At 41.7% G+C, this 19,231-nt stretch overlaps 1 protein-coding gene across 1 annotated transcript in view; it reads left to right on the forward strand.

Annotated features, from left to right (window-relative positions):
- The first annotated feature begins 2,766 nt into the window (after positions 1–2,766).
- The window catches only part of traf3ip1 (TNF receptor-associated factor 3 interacting protein 1), a 48,167-nt gene continuing 31,702 nt past the window's right edge, over positions 2,767–19,231 (forward strand). The window contains exons 1-3 of the mRNA XM_080753713.1: positions 2,767–2,995; positions 8,868–8,936; positions 16,309–16,470. Coding sequence (XP_080609839.1) covers positions 2,873–2,995; positions 8,868–8,936; positions 16,309–16,470 — 354 coding nt within the window. The 5' untranslated portion in view covers positions 2,767–2,872. The remainder of the gene's footprint in view (positions 2,996–8,867; positions 8,937–16,308; positions 16,471–19,231) is intronic.

Here is a 19,231-nt window from a genome sequence, read left to right on the forward strand (position 1 = left end):
TATGAGCCTGGACCGCAAGGCCAGCTGGTGGCCCACAAAGTACTTTTTACATGTATTTCTTCATAGAGATATTAGGCCTACCACAGTACATCAGACTCAGAGGACAAAAGGGCAGCGGCCGCCATTAGGCCTAATGGGTGCATGTTCCTATATTCACCATACCATGTATGTACTGTATGTCTTGCTGTCTGAAATGTTGTTCTGCATGCCTTTCTAGGTCTGTTTGTTGGTTTAGCCGTTGGAATAGCCGCTGTACTGGCAGTGACGGTGGTGGCAGCGCTGATGTTCTACATAAAGAGGATCAGAAAACCACAGAGTGAGTGTGACACACACACACGCACGCACGCACGCACGCACGCACACACGCACGCACACACACACACACACACACACACACACACACACACACACACACAGTAAGTAATGTAAGTAGCACAGTGATCAACAAAAAACGTGCATACTTGCACAGACATACAGTATACTCGTGCACACAAAAAGTAATGCTTATTAAGCTACAGGGATTGCATTTGGAATCACTCAGAATTGCATTTATATTATCGGTTAAATGAAGATGTTTTGTAAATATCTTCCAGTGTCTATCGTCGCTTTCAGGAACCCCACTGCAGGAGATGGAGAGGTGAGAATTATGACACACCATCTGTGTGGTGATGTTGTGCTTTTCTTTTTTCTTTTTTTTTTCTTTTTTACTGAACATTGTTTTGATGTTGTTTTGTCAGAAATGTGTTTGATGCTTGAGGCGGCATTGGTTCAGGGGTAGAGTGGCCACTTGGCTCCTTCGCTTGGTTCCCAGTTCGATCCTAGCCTCGTAAACCACTAATGACAAGGCATTGTGGGTGGTTTATGAGGCTAGGTTCAATCCCGACTAACTCTCCAAGAGTTAGTGTCGAAGTGTCCTTGAGCAAGACGCTGAACCCCTAGTTGCTCCAGATGAGCAGTTTGGTCAGTGCCTTGCATGGTTTCCTCCGCCATCTGTATATGAATGTGCGTGTGAAATGGGTGAATGTAATGCACCTTGGATAAAAGCAGTTTATAAATGCACCATTTACCATGCAAATCTCTAAAAAATGGTTGACATGGACAGGACATGGTTAATGTCAAGTTAACTTCATGATTATGAAGGTTAAATCAAACTCGGACCTATCCTAAGTCTGTTTGTGGTGCAACTAAAATATACTGTTTTACTGGATTAAATGCAGAGGACAAATTCTGTGTATAGTATGTGCAAATGTGCTCCACCAATTAAACACCCCCTTCCTCTGTCCTATATTTGCCAGACCACAGGTCCAGATTCCATCTATGAGAACATACAAGAGGGCGCTACGCGTCAGACCACCAGTCCAGATTCCATCTATCAGAACGTACAAACAACCACTATGGATCAGAAACTAGACTACACCTATGGATTCGCAAAACAACCAAAACCATCTACAGGACCACATCACCCATGACCTTATAATCACCACACTCTCTCTCTCGCTCAGCTCCTGTGTTTCTTTCTGTTTGTTTGACCCATGCACTTCCGTACATCACTGATTGTCACCGCCAAGCCGAAGGTATATGGCAGAGAGTATGTAGTAGGTAGACCGAGCACCTAGTCAGTAAAAAAGCTTTATGAAAAAATGCTATGTAGTACACATTATCTCTATAGACATGTGATCAAGATGGATCTGTCCGATTCTTCATATTCCATCTACATTGCTGGCCCACATTAACCTACCCGACCTGGCGGAGACCTGCACTCCGACGAGCACTTTTTCTAGTTTGTACTGATTTTGTTACATTTACTGTACTTCATTTTGTGAATATTTTTAATAAAATATCTTCTTTTGATGACAACCTCTTGTGTGTTTTCTCTGCCATTATCATAGTTTCAGAGACAGTGCTCAGACCGATGAGCAGCCAAGCTGTCACAGTATGAGTCCACCTTAGTATGTTTTACAAATTATTGCACAACTTTAGACTCAAGTTACATTTAATTAATTTAAAAATACACTTTTAAGAAGTAGTGAAAATAGCTGATCTAGAAGCTCACCATGCGGCGCGAAGCGACACATTGTGAGCTTGTAGATCTGCTATTTTCACTCGTTTGGGTCCTGGGAAGACATCACATTTTTCTTTTGGGGTCTCGAGCTAATACGTTTGGGAACCACTGCTCTATGGTTCTTTAGAGGTTCTCTACTGGTTCTTAAGTTTAGCCACTTATTATGGTTCTACTGCAGGGGTGCCCAAAAGATAGATTGTGATCTACAGTACCTGTAGATCACAAAGGCTGTGCAGGTAGACCACATGACATGCCCCTAAAAAGATTATAATTAAAATATATGTTTATAAACAAAGAAAATGACAAAACCCCTCTTTTTGGCATCTGTCAGTTGAATTATAAGGTGACTTGAATGACATAATAGTAATGTGTTTGCTAAGTTCCCATCTTTGATCCCCACTTGTGCCTTGTTCCCTGCCTCACCTGTTGGAGGAGGGATCACTCTATGTCTTTATTATTGTTATTATTATTATTAATTATAATAATGTTATTATTATTATTTAGGAAATAGTAAAGTTAGTAGTTGGTATTAGCAACTACTAAACAAACTTTACAATGTGTTTGTGTGTGTCTATCATGGACACAAGCGGTGCATAGCAACCATAAGCCTCTGGCGCATGCGCAGTGCTCATCAATGTTGCACTGTGGGATTGCCAGAGTATTGACATAGCAACAACAAGCAGGAGAGGATAGGAGTAACGATTTATACGCTCGCGCTTATAGCTTGTTTTTCCCCCTTACGTTGGCCTAAAAACCCAACGCCGTTATCAAAGGAAAGCGTCAAAGAAGCGACACTTTTAGCCTGCCGCTATGAACGCGGCGGTGGTGAAAAAGACCCAGGAGTCTCTGGGGAAAGTGATCAAGAAACCACCGCTGACCGAGAAGCTGCTCAGCAAGCCTCCGTTCAGATACCTGCACGACATCTTCAGCGAGGTGAGATTCGCTAGAAAAAACACCTGATCTACAAGCTGACGACGAGTCACGACCCGGCGCGTCGTCAGCTTGTAGATCTGTTCTTTTTTGTAAGACTGGGGGACATCCACCACCACGCATAAGCTCAGAGAGAGAGAGAGCTAGCCAGCTAACGTGCTAACGCAAACTATACCACAATAATCAAGTTCACCTCCACAAAGAAGCCAGTATACAGTTTACATTGTGTAAACCTTTTGCCCTAATTAGCAAAACATTTTTCATGTCAACTGCACCACACAAGCAGGTGGCAAACCAAGTCACAGAGCTATGATAATAGCAGAGCAACAGGGTTAATCTATAACGTTTACCACCATCATCATCATACCAGAAGCGTCGTTTCGTTGCTATAGGGACTATAGCCTGCAATAACTATCAACAAACCATTGGACCTCGGCTCGGGGTGGATCGTCTCTTGATGATCCTACATGGAACCTATTAATGAGTGTGTTTCATCATCAGTGAAGTATGCATTCAGGTTAGATAATCAGCTATCATAATCTGACCTGGTCAGTCTCATCTAAATGCTCTGATCCAAAGGAGCTTATGGTGCTTGCTGCTGGACTACTTGTTAATAATGAAGGCCACCTGACCTTTCATAGATTCTAAATAGTTTATTTGTTTGTTTTTTTAAGTCAACTGCAAGAAAAAGTCAGGCACACACACACACATACACACACACACACACACACACACACACACACACACACACACACACACGATTATACAAACTAGCCCTTACCCGTTCAAAGATATGAGCTCCAAAATGATGTGCAGTGTGTGGGTTATGGGATGTGCACTGTGCACACAGTATATGAGGGATGGAAAGTAACTTTAACTGGTGCTTGCATGATGTAGGAGCATCAATGTAAGAAACCCGTTTCGTTTAATGGCTACAGAGATACTGTTCCCCCCCCCAGCCCGCCCACCCGCCTGCACACACACCCGCCTGCCTGCACACACACACACACGCACGCACGCACGCACGCACGCACGCACGCACGCACGCACGCACGCACGCACACACACACACACACACACACACACACACACACACACACACACACACACACACACAGAGCTGGTTAAACATTTTGCCTCAAGCTAGATGCAGAATAGATGTGCCTCATGCTAGATACAGAATAGATAGTAGATACACCATAAAAATGCTAATATACAGCATACGATTTGTGAAAGTGACAAACGGGCTTCACAGTTATGTCAGGTGTGTTCATATGCTTAATTGCTTATGGTGATGCGATTTCAGATCAATTGCTCCAGCCACTGAGGAGAAACGCTGTGACAGACACTCAGACACTCACTCAGACATTCGCAAAATTATAGTATAGATTGTAGAAGGCCCTTTGCAAAGTGACAGTACAAGGAGATCGGGTGCTTAGAGCAGGGTTTCCCAAAGTGGGTGCCGTGATGCCAGTCCAGGCCAGGGGTGCCGCAGAATAATCTATTTGGAATTCATCAATGTCACTACACCAACATCACTTCACTGTGCTTAGTAAAACAGACCTGATTTGCCCTGTACTTGATGAGTTCTTTTTCCATCTACGGCCAACTCTTTCAGCAAAAATAACTGATCTACAAGCTCACAACGCATCACGTTGCGACGCGTTGTGAGCTTGTATATCAGCTATTTTTAGTGAACCTTCCCCCCAAAATAGGGATGCTGGGGTTCAAGTGGTTAAACGTCAAGCATAAGGTTCAGTTCATGAGGACAGTTCTGATGGAAACTGATATTTCACCGTGACATACTGTAACTGTATCTTAGAGAGAAAGATGTGCATATAAACGTAGCGTAATATGATATAAAATTCTAAAAATATACGTAACTTTTTCAACGTGGTTGAAAAAGTTGTTTCCAGGGGTGCCCAGAGACAAAAAAGTTTGAAAACCCCTGGCTTAGAGGTTTATTATTACATTATTACACAATTAAATATTCTTTATCCCCTGAAAGTTGCCATCAACGCAACTGCTCTTGAGTTGTCAAAGACCTCTGGAATCTCAAGTGAGGTCAGGTGCAGACCTGGGTCAACAGGTGTCTGTCAGCATGATGTAGTCGTTTGTTTCTTCTAATCTCTTTGGAGTACGGTCTGCTGGCTGGTGTCACCACCGCTGGATGTTTCAGTTCAGATCAGTGTCAGAGGAGATGCCGAGGACAAAAGTTGCTCAAAATGAGAGGTGCAGCAGTTGATCTAACTGATCGATTTGAATAGCACAAATCGCAGGACTGCAAGCTCACAAGTTCACAACGCAGCACGCACGCATGCACACACACACACATACATCTCGTTGTCCAGGGTGCTTGCCCGCTTTACGTTCTCTTCCCCTTCCCTGACCCCGGCCCGCGTCGACTCCAAAAGACACACACACACACACACACACACACACACACACACACACACACACACACACACAGATAATCGCCTAATCTCATTATTATTTGAGATAATTTAAATGATTTAGCTCAATCGTCATAATTTTTTCCAGGTTGATTTTTTTTTTCTAAAAAAACATGATCGTGACGACGTGACAGCCCTAAGTGACTGTACTCTGACTCGCCTTAGCACAAGGACTAGTAGCACCTCCACTCATTTCCATCTGGAGTCATTCAGCAATGATGTGCCATCGTAACAATTACATATTAAGTTCATAAGTACATTTTATCCTATAAACAGCAAGAAGTCCAACTTTTTAGAAGGAATGAATGCCTTTGTCTTTGGTATGATGTTTCTGGTTTTAAAATTGCAACTTGCAGTTGAACCGTAACTTGGTGACATGCTGAGTTTGCATAGATTTGTAAAACCTGCCTAAATACACACACACACACACACACACACACACACACACACACACACACACACACACACAAGCAATCCAATTCATTTAGGACTAGGTGTCAAGTTCGGTGAAATCTGTTTTCCTTTTTCAAAAAGCTCTGAGGTGTTATCTCATGCCCTCCACTGTTGCTTGGTGTCATCTTTCACGGCTCATGTATATTTGATAAAGGCCAGGTGTGACTGACTCAATTTTTCTGATTAGCCATGTGTGTCTAACTGCAGAAATTGAATGGGGTAACGTTAATGTCTCTGCAAGGCCGAAGGCATGGGGAGACTATGATTTGCACCCTGTCCGTCCGTCCGTCCGTCCGTCCGTCCGTCCGTGTGTTCTTCCGTCCATCGGTTAGGTTACCAGCTAATCTCCGGCACCGTTGGCCCATCGTGGACAAACTGCGCACACACACTCCCTGGATGCCGATTCAGAACCTCCGCCCCAAATCTTTCACTTGGGCTAGTTCTAGCGCCACCTTGAGCTTGAGGCCGATATTTGCAAAACTAATTTTTGGACAGTACTCCTACAGATCGGTAGTCAGTATCTCTACCGTCATGTAATCGACATGTATCTGTCCAATATTTCATATTCCAGCCTTAATGGCTAACATTGGCTTCAAAGTTTACAGGATTGCTCCGTTTTGAGCAAAAATACCTCAAATCATGAACGCAGCTTGCGATTTCCGTAAAACCTTAGTTTGCACGCACATCCCCACTAGGGTCAAGGAACAAATGCCACCCTCACATTGGACTGTTATAGCGCCACCAGCAGGTAAACTTTTAACAAAACTCTTTGATTTTGAACAAGATGCCTCAAATCATGCATGCAGCGTCTGATCGCCGTGAAAGGCCGAAGAAGACATGGCACCCTTTTCACATTGGCCTATTATAGCACCACCAGGAGGCCACAATTACATACCTGACCTGGTGGAGACCTGTGCTCGGAAGAGCACTGCTTCTAGTCAATTCATGGATTTAATCTGTGAACATGGTATTACAGACATTTCTGAGCCAGCCAAAGTGTTGACCTTTTTTCAACAGTAAACAGCAAGCTGTTATTTTCACTACAATGTCAAATTAATATGATGTTACTAGGTTTTCAATGTAATGGGTCCCGGGAGGCCGGGACCCACAGGTGGTCATTCAAATGGGTCCCAGAAAAGTTTTATGAGTCCTCAATACAATGTTTTCGAGCGCTGTGAGCTTGTAGATCGGCTATTTTCAAAATGTTTGCCTATTTCTTATATTTATTTTACAATTTGGCTAATGTTTGAACTTAGAACTACTAAAACTACTAAAACATGTGCCCCTAATGAATTCGGGCGCGCAAAATGGAGTCGGACGTCAGTGGAATCAAAACATTGACGTTTCTATCGCCTGTTTAAGACTTTCTACATGGATTTTATTTGTGTTAACGTAGGATAAAGTAGGATGCTTTCCCCCATGAACAATGGTGGTGTCTGTGAAATTTGAAAATGTTCTTCTTTTACCGCGACGCTGTAAATTATTTTAACATGGACTCCAATGGAGGCGCATCCCCGGGACCCCAGGACCATGACATGAATGAGTCCCTGGGTGACTTGAATGAGTTTTTGATGCGGGATGCGCACGTAATTACGTCACTGAGCCATGATGAATATCCTCAAATAAGTCAATGAGACGTAAGCCTATAAAAAACTTTAAATAAATGTTTAAAGTGATCCCTGATTTGTAGGCCATGTAGGCCTTAATATGTTATAATAACCCTCTTTAACCGAAATATGCCTTTTAAAACACTTGGAATATATTCCTTTGAGAGAAAACAAGTGATATGTTCAACCCCTGGGGGGAGCCATTGCACTGTTCGTCGCATGCAGTTATGACGTAGGCAATGCATTTTAGCTGGTCGGGCCCATAGGGTTAATATGGAACGTCAAACAACGTTCTCTTTACAATATTTAAAACATTGTCTTGAAGCTCAGATTAACTGTAGTTAGTAGTGTGGTGCTTTTCTGTTCTGTTCATATCAAGTAGGATGTTTTGCCGTGCCTGTAAGTGTTTAATTCAACATCTAAAAGTTGTTTACACCGCCATTTTAAATGGGCCCGACCAGCCAAAATGCATTGCCTACGTCATAACTGCATGCGACGAACAGTGCAATGGCTCCCCCCAGGGGTTGAACATATCACTTGTTTTCTCTCAAAGGAATATATTCCAAGTGTTTTAAAAGGCATATTTCGGTTAAAGAGGGTTATTATAACATATTAAGGCCTACATGGCTTACAAATCAGGGATCACTTTAACTCATTCATTGGATGTCCCAATGTGCCAACGCGTCAAACTCTTTGATGTCTCCCGGTGCCCACGACACGTGCTACTGTACAAGGCTACCGCGGTGAAGAAAAACACTCCATTTCCCGAAATGCAGCGCGAGATCACGTGACCGGGAAGTCCTGTCTCCCTCATCCACAGCACTGTTACGCTGCTGCACAAAAGTGCATTTTTCTACTAATCTAGTTTTTAAATCACCTTCATGTTTAAAATGCGGCCTTCTCTACCGGCCCTTACAAAAGCAATGAGGCCCGCGATTGTCAAAATTCTGTCCTGAGTGAAAGAAAATACTATCGTGAAAATAAACAGGACATACTCAGATTACATTTACTCTGATTACTTTTTTTTGCCAGCCCTTCAAAACAAGCTAAAATGGCGGGTTACCATGGCAACTGCCGATTACATGTTGAATAATCCTGGGCACCTGGTGTGTCATCCCACATGGTTTCAATCCTAGCAAAACAGGACAAATGTCAATAGGTAAGTTCCTCACTGCTATGATTGATCTCAGTGTAGTTTGAACCTTGTCTATAACAATCTTTCTTTAGAAAGTGACCCTCTTGCAAAGACTTGCATAGTGTTCTGTGGTAAATGTGATTATTCCTCTCTTTTGATGCTTTCAGCAGTGCAACTTTGTTTTCCCAAATACATTGTTTTTTTTCTGTGTCGCTCCCTACTTATAGGTGATCAGGACCACTGGTTTTATGAAAGGCCTTTTTGGTGAAAATGAGATGAAGTCTGATAACGTTAAGGTAAGCTGGTTCAACCAGAGCTTGATTCAACTGTTTAGGTACAGCTTTGGCTAGTCTTCCTTTAGTAAAAAACTAAAGTTGTTCTTTAAAGGAGTGGTTTCAAATACCTACATTTAGGGGTGAGTAACACTACTGTGGTGCTCCCAGGCGTGCTGAAAAACTCAATTACTCAATGAAATCTATCCCTGAATAAGATCACAAAGTTTACGGAGCAATCCTGTAAACTTTGAACACAGAAATATATACAGAAATATGTACATATTGGGTAGTTGTGCTTCCACAATGGCTTTCATGCCACCTTTGTCATAATGTGTGAGAGAGGGAAGGAGATCGGTTAATAGTAGCGTTGAACAGTTAACCAAAAAAAATACCGTAATATGAACTATTGCAACTTCCAAATGCTGCAATTAATTACAAAAAAGAGAAGGGGGTCCAGTTATTCTAGGGTTTTAGGTAATATGTGACTGTTACCTGACACAGGACAGCATTTAGATGGTCATGCACACAGAAGAATGAGAAGAAAAAAAAGTTTTATTTTGGTTGAACAGATTCATATTCAAATACTTGTCAACCATTCACCTAAAGCTCTGACCTGAAATTGTAGTGTTAATATGTAAATGAATTGCACAAGTTAATTGACTTTTAAACAAAGTATTTTAGTGTTTTAGTTTTAGTGTAGGAAAAATTGTCTGTATTCATAAAAGTATTCATGACTGATTCTTATAGCCTATGATTGATTTTCAAAATGTGCGGGACCTGGGTAGCAAACCCGGCCTGGGGGAGATCTGCACTCCGAGGGGTGCACTTTTCTAGGCTAATGTTATGGTAACTTGACTTATATAATAAAATAGAAAACAAAAATGAAATCACATTGGATCGACTCACAATTGCTATGCAATTGCATATTTTTCTCAAATTGTTCAGCCCTAGTTAATAGTCCTCTGTAGACCTATTTTCCAAAAGCTGGAGCCAGTGAATTCCAAGATAGCAGTGTGTGTCTGAGAGTGAATCTGTTGACACCAGATTAACCTCTTGCAAACCATTTTCTCCCAGCAATGGCCACATATTATTTTGTTCTCCATGTCATCACGACCATAAGGTCGCATTTAGTATGAAAACCTGCAGATCGTGAAAGTCTGTCACACCTCATGTCACGTTCCATAATGGTCAAGATCCCTGAGTCATCAATATTAAGCCCATATTGCGATGCAAGTCACACTTGCAAATGAATTCCATCCTTGTCCCTTTTATGCCCATATATGGAGATCCCTGGACCCTGATGTCATCAATATTAAGTCCATATCTGGGAATGCCCATATATGGACATATTGTGTTGTCATATATCTCTGTTGTTTCAGCGCCCTTTGGGGCGTCTTTCTGGTTTTCATTGTGGGCTCGCTGAAAGGTCGTACCATTACTTTATAGGTCAAGTTTATTCTCCAAAAAAATTACAGTACAAAGGCAGGGGCCTTAGCCAATGAGGAGCTGCGTTCTTGGTGACATCACCCCCAACAAGTGCGACCTGATATAAATTACAACAACACGTGGGCTCGAGACCAGTATGTTATATCAGTATGTTATACCAAAACCTTATAGACCAAGGTTATTCTCCTAAAAAAAATTACAGACAGCCAAAGGGTAGATCTTTGTGCCCATACATGGTGTTCCATGCGAGCCCACACTCTTTCGTAGGAACAGTATTTCTAGTTTATTGTGTTATTGTCAAGCCGTCTTGTGAAGTTATGATCCGAGGGGACACTTTAAAACCCATTTAGGCCTAGAATTATTGAATGCTTTAACCAGTGAAAAATAGCAGATATACAAGCTCACAGCGCGGCACTCGCGAGCTTGTAGATCTGGTATTTTTGAAAATGTGTGCAAATCTTTGAATATATTTATTTTCAAAGCGAACGTTTGAAGTTTTGCTTCTGGGTGGTCCCTGGAACTAGATATTTTGAGATGCGGGTCCGTGGCCAAATACATATAATTTTGGGGTCCTTCACATGAAAAGGTTTGAGAACCACTGACATAGTAGTCTCTCAAGAACAGGCTAACTGAGCTCCAGTTAAGTGAAAAGGACCTTTTCTTTGACGATGGCTAGCCAGATTGCTGACACAGAAACGTAGGTTTTTCAAAAAATCTCAGAAGGATTCAAAAGACACTTATAGAACCGGGTCAAAATTCTAATTTTCACGATTTTTCAAAAATAGCAGATCTACAAGCTCGCAGCGCGGCACTCGGTGTGAATGCCCTATACGTGTTATTGTACTATGTTCTCACTAGGGATGGGACCATATGAAAATATCATATCATGATTATTGTGACAAAAGAAATCGTGATTAGAGATGTTACCGATCAATCGGCAATGGATCGGATCTGGCCGATCAAAGCGTGATCGGCGATAATCGGTGGTTTGGATCAAAAGGTAAATTCACCGATCCGATCGGTGCATCCGATCAACCAGCCGTTCAGTATGCCCACTTGAGGCCATTTTGGGGTATTGATTTCCACAGTGCTGAAGGAATAATTAGTTACTGCTATGATAATAAATACATAGTAATGCTGGTAAATAACTATAAGGCAAATATATAAATGAATTCATGAGTGAATTAATTAATTAATTAAAGTTAAAACATTAACATTTAGAAAATATAAATAATATATAAATAATAACTTGATCGGATCGGTGATTGATCGGTATCGGGTGATCAAACTTTTGTGATCGGTGCTCGGTGATCGGTTCCAAAAAACCTGATCGGACCATCCCTTACGATAATCAAAATCCATTATCCTGGGGCGGAACATTTGCCAAAAAATAGCAGATCTACGAGCTCACAACGCGACGCGCTGTGAGCTTGTCGATCGGCTATTTCTTGGCAAAGACATTTGATAGAGAGTGAAAAAAGAATGTATCAAGTACGTATATTATAAGTACCTTTTACCACTAAAAGGTACCGTATATGCAGCTCGGCAAATAAAAGGTGAATTGATCCCAGTGCATGACGGAGGACGATATCACGATAAATTAAATCTCCACGACGCGATTATCGTGAGTGTTTTTTATCACGATAAACGATAATATCGCTTATTATCGCCCCATCCCTACTACTCACCGTCACAAACAGCTTGTGTACCAGGCAGAGCACCTGTCTGTGACACAGTGCTGAGCGTGTGCGACGACGTGCGCGAGAGTGTCGATTGTAACACTACACACACCACCTGTGTGACATGTAGACTCTGTAAGCCAGCGGATCTGGCAGGGTATGACTGAGTGAGCCCGCTAAGGTGTCAGAACTCAGGTGTTGCAGTGTAAGAGCTGACCTGAAAGCACAGAGAGGCACAGAGAAGCCAGTCTACTGTGAAGCCAACTGTGGCTGACTTCAGATCAGTGTCTCAGTGTTTGGGTTGGAAATAGGGATTCGTCACACATTACACTTGGGGGTGGGCGATATGGAAAAATACAGTATCACAATATTTATCCCAAGCTGTATCACGATACACGATTTTATCACGGTTCTTTTTCAAGTTGGTTTTTATAGATATTTTTCAAGTAACTTGACAAAAACTAGACTCTCTGGGTTCCTTTTGGGAGGTCTAAATTGAACTTTACAAGTATGTAACTGAAACATCCAATACAATTGAAACCAAATGGACCCTTACGGGGTCCATTTGTATACTGTCAGAGTTAAGTGGAGACCTTGACATTTTAAAGTTTGAGAACTACTGATTTAGACCAAAATACAGGTTTAAATTGAATTCTGCAATGAATCTCTGTATTAATGATTAAACAGGATTTTTTACAAGGCTCCCTCAATTGTATCACGATATATACGATACCTCTGAAAAGGTATATCTTGGAGACATTGTATCGTCTCAACGATAATTATCGCCATAATTATCACCTAATTACAGTTTGAAATATGAACACTTGTCTTCTTGAACTTGACCCACAGGGGGGCAGTATATACTATATAGGGGAGTACAATATGCACTGAAAAGATTTACTTTCACATGCTTTGAACACAGTTGTGAATGTTCTACCTAGCATGTTAGCTTGAGCATAATAGTCACTACTGCCTATACAAATTATCATCATCAGCCAATTGGTCTGTTTACTGGTCAGATACGTTTAGCTACAAACAGAAACTTGTCTTGCAGCTTCTCACGGAAGCATTCAAAATGGAACACTGGAACGAGGAAACTTGAGAGATAAAAGTCCAAACGGGCCAACATCCTGTCATCCACATTCTATTGGGCAGTGCCCTCAGAGGGGAAAAAAAGCAGAGGGTGCTGTTTTTTCATTATTTCCTTTTTGCCAATGGGTTCCCAGATTGAGTAATAGAGTGCATGGCAAAGTGAGAGCCATATCCAGGGACGTGCTGGCCATTTATTTGACCATTAGGAAAAAAATAAAATATCGGCCTTCGTTCCATTTTGGGGGCTGGGTGGCCAACAAAGTAAATCGTCGTCACTGTCGGGTAGAAACCTCGTATCTAAAAAAAAGAAAAAAAGAAACCTCGTATCTCCAAGTTTCAAATATGTACATTTTTTCGCAAAGCAAAGCCCTGCTTCATCATACAAGGCTGTCGCACAAAAGTAGTGAAAACAGCAGATCTACAAGCACACCGCGAGGCGTTGTGTGCTTGTAGAGCGGCTGTTTTCACTAGTTAAAATCATTTTTAAAATGGTTTTGGACATACAAGGTTTCCACCCAACAATGACGAAATATAACTCATGTAATTGGCCCACTGGCTTGTCACTTGTCATGATCTGAAATGGCAAATCTTTGAGTAGCAGCAGCGCTATAGAGAGAGATCTCTCTGTATAGCGTGCAATGAGGGCCTCTACAACTCTTTTTCCCGGGCTGAATCAGGGGCCCAGCATGTCCCTGGCCATATCTGTTTACTTGGGGAATGCTGGTAGGTGACTGAATAGTGCGACGCTAGGTTGAACGCGACTGTCATTCAACCTAGCTAATGCGGTTATAAAAAAAACAAAAACTCCATAATTCATGCGTGTAGCCGTAGACAACATGTAACATTGCAGGTCCTCATTCAGCGGCTGAAAGGGCCTGTGGTTGTTAGCAGCTTACCTACCACCGCACGTTCTCTAAAGCCTTTTATGTCGGGCTGTATTGAAGTAAAGGTCTCGGTACCGTCTGCCAGCCATGGCCGTTGAATAGAGATGCCACGGAGAGAAAAAAGGGGAAGACATTACAAAAGGCCAGTCTGATATCAGCTGTCCTCCGCCAGGGCCAGGTGGCACCGGCAACAAGCCCTCATGTTACACAGCTGGCAGCCTCCTTAGATGGAACATGTTGATAGGGTAGAGGCACCGTTTAACCGGGTCACAGGGTTTGTGCTAGGGGTGGGCGATATGGTGATAATTATCGTTGAGACGATACAATGTCTCCACGATATGCATTTTCAGAGGTATCGTTTATATCGTGATACAATTGAGGGAGCCTTGTAAAACATACTGTTTAATCGTTAATACAGGGATTCATTGCAGAATTCAATTTAAACCTGCATTTTGGTCTAAATCAGTAGTTCTCAAACTTTAAAATGTCAAGGTCTCCACTTAACTCTGACAGTATACAAATGAAACCAAATGGACCTGTAAGGGTCCATTCCAAGAATCGAGATAAAATCGTGTATCGTGATACAGCTTGGGAAAATATTGTGATATTGTATTTTTCCATTTCGCCCACCCCTAGTTTGTGCCAGGTAACATTTTTGCCATCACCTCCTAACAAATCATGAGTGTTTATTTAACCCGAAGAGTGCACGAATGTAACCAAATTTGTAAAAAAATAAATAAAAAGCAGATAAAGTTAAACCTCAAACTAGACTGCGGTCTGTTGAGAGGCCAGAAAACAAGAAGTGCGACCAGCAGAGTGTGCAAGTACCCCGTAATTGCCAGACTATAAGCCGCTGCTTTTTTCCCATGTTTTGAACCCTGCGGCTTATACAACGGTGCGGCTTATATAGAGTTTTTACAGCTAACGTCCAGTTAGTTTGTTTTACAATGGTCTTTAACAAGGATTTATATATAGATTTTTACAGCTACGGCCACCAGGGGTGCTCTAGCGGGAAGCAGGAAGGACACCTGCGGCTTATAGTCAGGTGCGGCTTATATATGTAAACATTTGTTTTTTGTTCTAAATTTAGCTGGTGCGGCTTATATTCAGGTGCGGCTTATAGTCCAGCAATTACGGTAGGCTGGGTGATGAATGCTGTCTGTGCGTGGGTGGGTGGGTATGGGGAAAGTTGGCACTCTGTCGAGGTGCCAACTTGCGCCTTGTTTTTTATATGTCAGGTCGCACTTGTTGGTGGTGATGCCACCGAGAACGCTGGTCCCTCATTGGCTAAAGGGCCCAGCCTTTGTACTGTCAGCCACTATCTACCCACCCCATACAGCACTCATCACCCTACTTGAAGTCTGTAGTAGCATCACGTTAAAATAAATACACACTGTCTCGCAAAATTAAATAAGGAGCTCATGTGTAACATCCGATGTGGTTTGTTTGAAAATAATATGTCACTGTAGAGTTGTGCATAGAAATGTGATGCCAAGCATTGTACATAACGCAGCGGTTAGGCTTACAACTGACACACACAAGGACCATACTGGCATCAATACATCCGTTCAAGTAATTGACATCTGTGGGTACATTGGAATTAGCGTGTAGGGTGGATCACTCAGAAAGGTTAGAGGAAGGGAATGCAATATGCATAAAAAATAAATAAAACATGCCATCGTTTAGTGACTCTAGTCACAACTTCAGCCATACAGTATGTCACACCATTTTCGCTTTAATAGCTTTATTTTTTGCTTTTGTGTTTACATTTTCTTCTCTTCAAAGTCATTACCAAAATGACCTGTATAACTGTGTCAATGTTTAGCCAACATTGACACAGATCTACAAATTGTAAGCAGAAAACATGGTTATCGTGTTATGAGCTGATCTATCGTTCAGTGCTGTTGAGGTTTCAGTAGCCATCATTGGCCAGGTTATTGCTCGTGTGAAATAGACTCTGTCTCCCTCCCTATCCCTTCCTCCCTCTCCCCCCTCCCACTCTCTCTCTCTCTCTCTCTCTATCTATCTATCTATCTATCTATCTATCTCTCTATCTCTCTATCTCTCTATCTCTCTATCTCTCTCTCTCTCTCTCTCTCTCTGCTTTAAAATACATTAAAGAGAAACGGTAATGTAACTCTGACAAAAACATAACCACGCAAAGATTATTATTCAAAACTACAGGTATAGATGAAAAGAGTCCCCCATTCTGTGCAAAATGAACTAAACAAAAGCAATGCTCTCTCTCTCTCTCTTATTTCCCTTGTCTCTTGATACCACATCCCTCTGCAGGACAAGGACTCCAAGATAGCCTTCCTGCAGAAGGCCATAGACGTGGTGATGCTGGTGAGCGGCGAGCTCCTGGCGGCCAAGCCTGCGCGCATCGTGGCCGGACACGAGCCCGAGAGGACCAACGAGCTGCTGCAGGCCATCGCAAAGTGCTGCCTCAGCAAGGTCTGTGATGTGTGCAACCTGGAAGAGATGCTGCACTGCCAGGGGTTAGGGAGTTCATTCCCACCGAGGGCACACTGTGCTAAAAATGTAACGCCCGTTTTGTTCTGTAAGCCCAAACGGGAGCCTTCGGTTCGACACTTTTATTTTCGGTCTGTTTTGTGCAGCTCAGGCATTATGGGTGGAACACTGCCTGGAGGTGTCCACACTAGGGATGGGACGATATGAACATTTCATATCACGGTTATTGTGACCAAAGAAATCGCGATTTACGATATTATCGCGATAATCAAAATCCGTTATCCTGGGGTGGAACATTTGCCAAAAAATAGCAGATCTACAAGCTCACAACGCATCGCAACGCGACGCGTTGTGAGCTTGTAGATCGGCTATTTTTTGGCAAAGACATTTGATAGAGTGAAAAAAAGACTGTATCAAGTACGTATATTCTAAGTACCTTTTACCAATTATAGGGGGTTTAAGTGGTACCGGATATGCAGCTCGGCAAATAAAAGCTGAATTGATTGTGCATGACGGAGGATGATATCACGATAAATGTAATCCCCACGATACGATTATTGTGAGTGTTTTTTTTATCGCGATAAACGATAATATTGCGTATGGTCCCATCCCTAGTCCACATATAAACGTTCTCTCTCCAGGGGGAGTGAGTGATACCACCTCAATTGGTGACTGTATTTCCTTCAACTGTACTCCACGGCAACTGTTCCCAACACAACAGTCAATAATTTATTCCCCCGACACACTTTTTGTACCATTTTATGTTGAAGCGTAAATGATATGGCTCTACATGAATGCACATTCAGTAGGTTATTTTGCACATTAGACTCCTGGGGGAAAGTGGTCCGACTCTCAGGAGACGGCTTTCACACTGAAATGTTTTAACCCATTTAGGCCTAGAATTATTGAATGCTTTAACCAGTGAAAAATAGCAGATATACAAGCTCACAGCCGCGAGCTTGTAGATCTGCCATTTTTGAAAAAAGTTGTGAAAATGTGCGCAAATCTTTGAATTATTGTATTTTCAAAGTGAACGTTTGTAACTAAAATTTTGCTTCTGGGTGGTCCCTGGAACTAGATATTTTGAGATGCGGGTCTGTGGCCAAATAAATATAATTTTGGGGGTCCTTCACATGAAAAGGATTGAGAACCACTGACATAGTAGTCTCTCAAGAACCGACTAACTGAGCTCCAGTTAAGTGAAAAGGACCTTTTCTTTGACGATGGCTGGCCAGATTGCTGACATATAGAAACATAGGTTTTTCAAAAAGTCTTAGAAGGATTCCAAAGAACACTTATAGAATCGGGTCAAAATTCAAATTTTCACGATAAAAAAAAAAAAAAGCAGATCTACAAGCTCACAGCGCGGCACTTGGTGCCGCGCTGTGAGCTTGTATATCTGCTATTTTTCAATAGTTAAAGCATAAAATAATGATACACAATAATGTGTACCCGTTCTGAATGTTTTAATGGAACCTCAGAGACCTGCAGGTGTAAACAACTGGTTGTTAGCCCCTCTAGGGAGAGTTTGCTTTAAAGAGGACAGGCAAGTGTGACACGTTACACTCTGAATTTAGCAAAAGAGTAGCGTCGCATTAGAAAGAGAAGTCTTTGTCATTCTTTGCCGTAGTGCAGGGGTGGGCAACTTTGATGATGGCGAGGGCCACTATATTTCCACCTTCACTCCAGGGGGCCACGTTGCATATTGCTACTTCCTACTTTGTGATTCTAGTATCTCATACAAAAGAAGCAAAAATAGAAGATCTACAAGCTCAAAACCTGTCGCACTGCAACACGTTTTGAGCTTGTAGATCTGCTATTTTTGCTTCTTTTGAATTGTAAACATGAATAATTTTTGTTCTTTTTTAATTGGAATCCTGAAATGTAACATTTTGATTTAATTTCAAACACATTTAATTATATATTCATGTTGACTCCATGAACCTAAATACAAATACCTACATTAGACATAAAAAAATACATTTTAATACTACTATACTAGTCGTTAAGCTACTAATATAGACTGACGGAATTAAAGCAGGTCATGGTTGGAATTGTAACAGCTGAAATGAATAATATATCAGTGTTCCGGTATTAACCTGCGGGCCGCATTAAGTGAGGTGGGGGCCGCATGTGGCCCCCAGGCCGCCAGTTGCCCATGTATGCCGTAGTGGAAGAAGAACTCGGATTCCTGCATTCAAAACGTAGTAACGGTACAAAGGTATTAGCATCAAAATGTACTTACATGATCGAAGGTAAAATGACTCATTATGTAGAATGGCCCATTTCACAATACTATTATTGGATTGTAATATGCTAATAATATAATAATAATAATAAAATCGCACCTCACTTCACATGGTATCAAACATGACACACGTGGGCCGCTCTGTCCGTGACATCAGCTGTGGTGATGTCGGTATCTACATACTTTCTATGACGTTGGTCTTGTACTACGGACATAGGGACATACACACACACATTCAGATATAGGAGCGGTTAGCACCGCTCAATAATAACAATGATAATAAAGATAATAATAATGATAATAATAAATCATAATTTATCAATTAATGTTTGTTTTGAAATATAAATCTCCAAAGTGACTAGTAACTAAAGTTGCCATTGTCATATAATATTAGTGAAGAAAAAATTTGCCTCTGAATTTGCAATGAAATGTTTTAATTCTCACTTCAAAATTGTCAGGTTACTACTGTACCGCTGATTCTGTGTAGGACTTCAA

Source organism: Nannobrachium achirus, assembly GCF_963921795.1.
Source record: "Nannobrachium achirus genome assembly, chromosome: 22".
NCBI lineage: Eukaryota > Metazoa > Chordata > Actinopteri > Myctophiformes > Myctophidae > Nannobrachium > Nannobrachium achirus.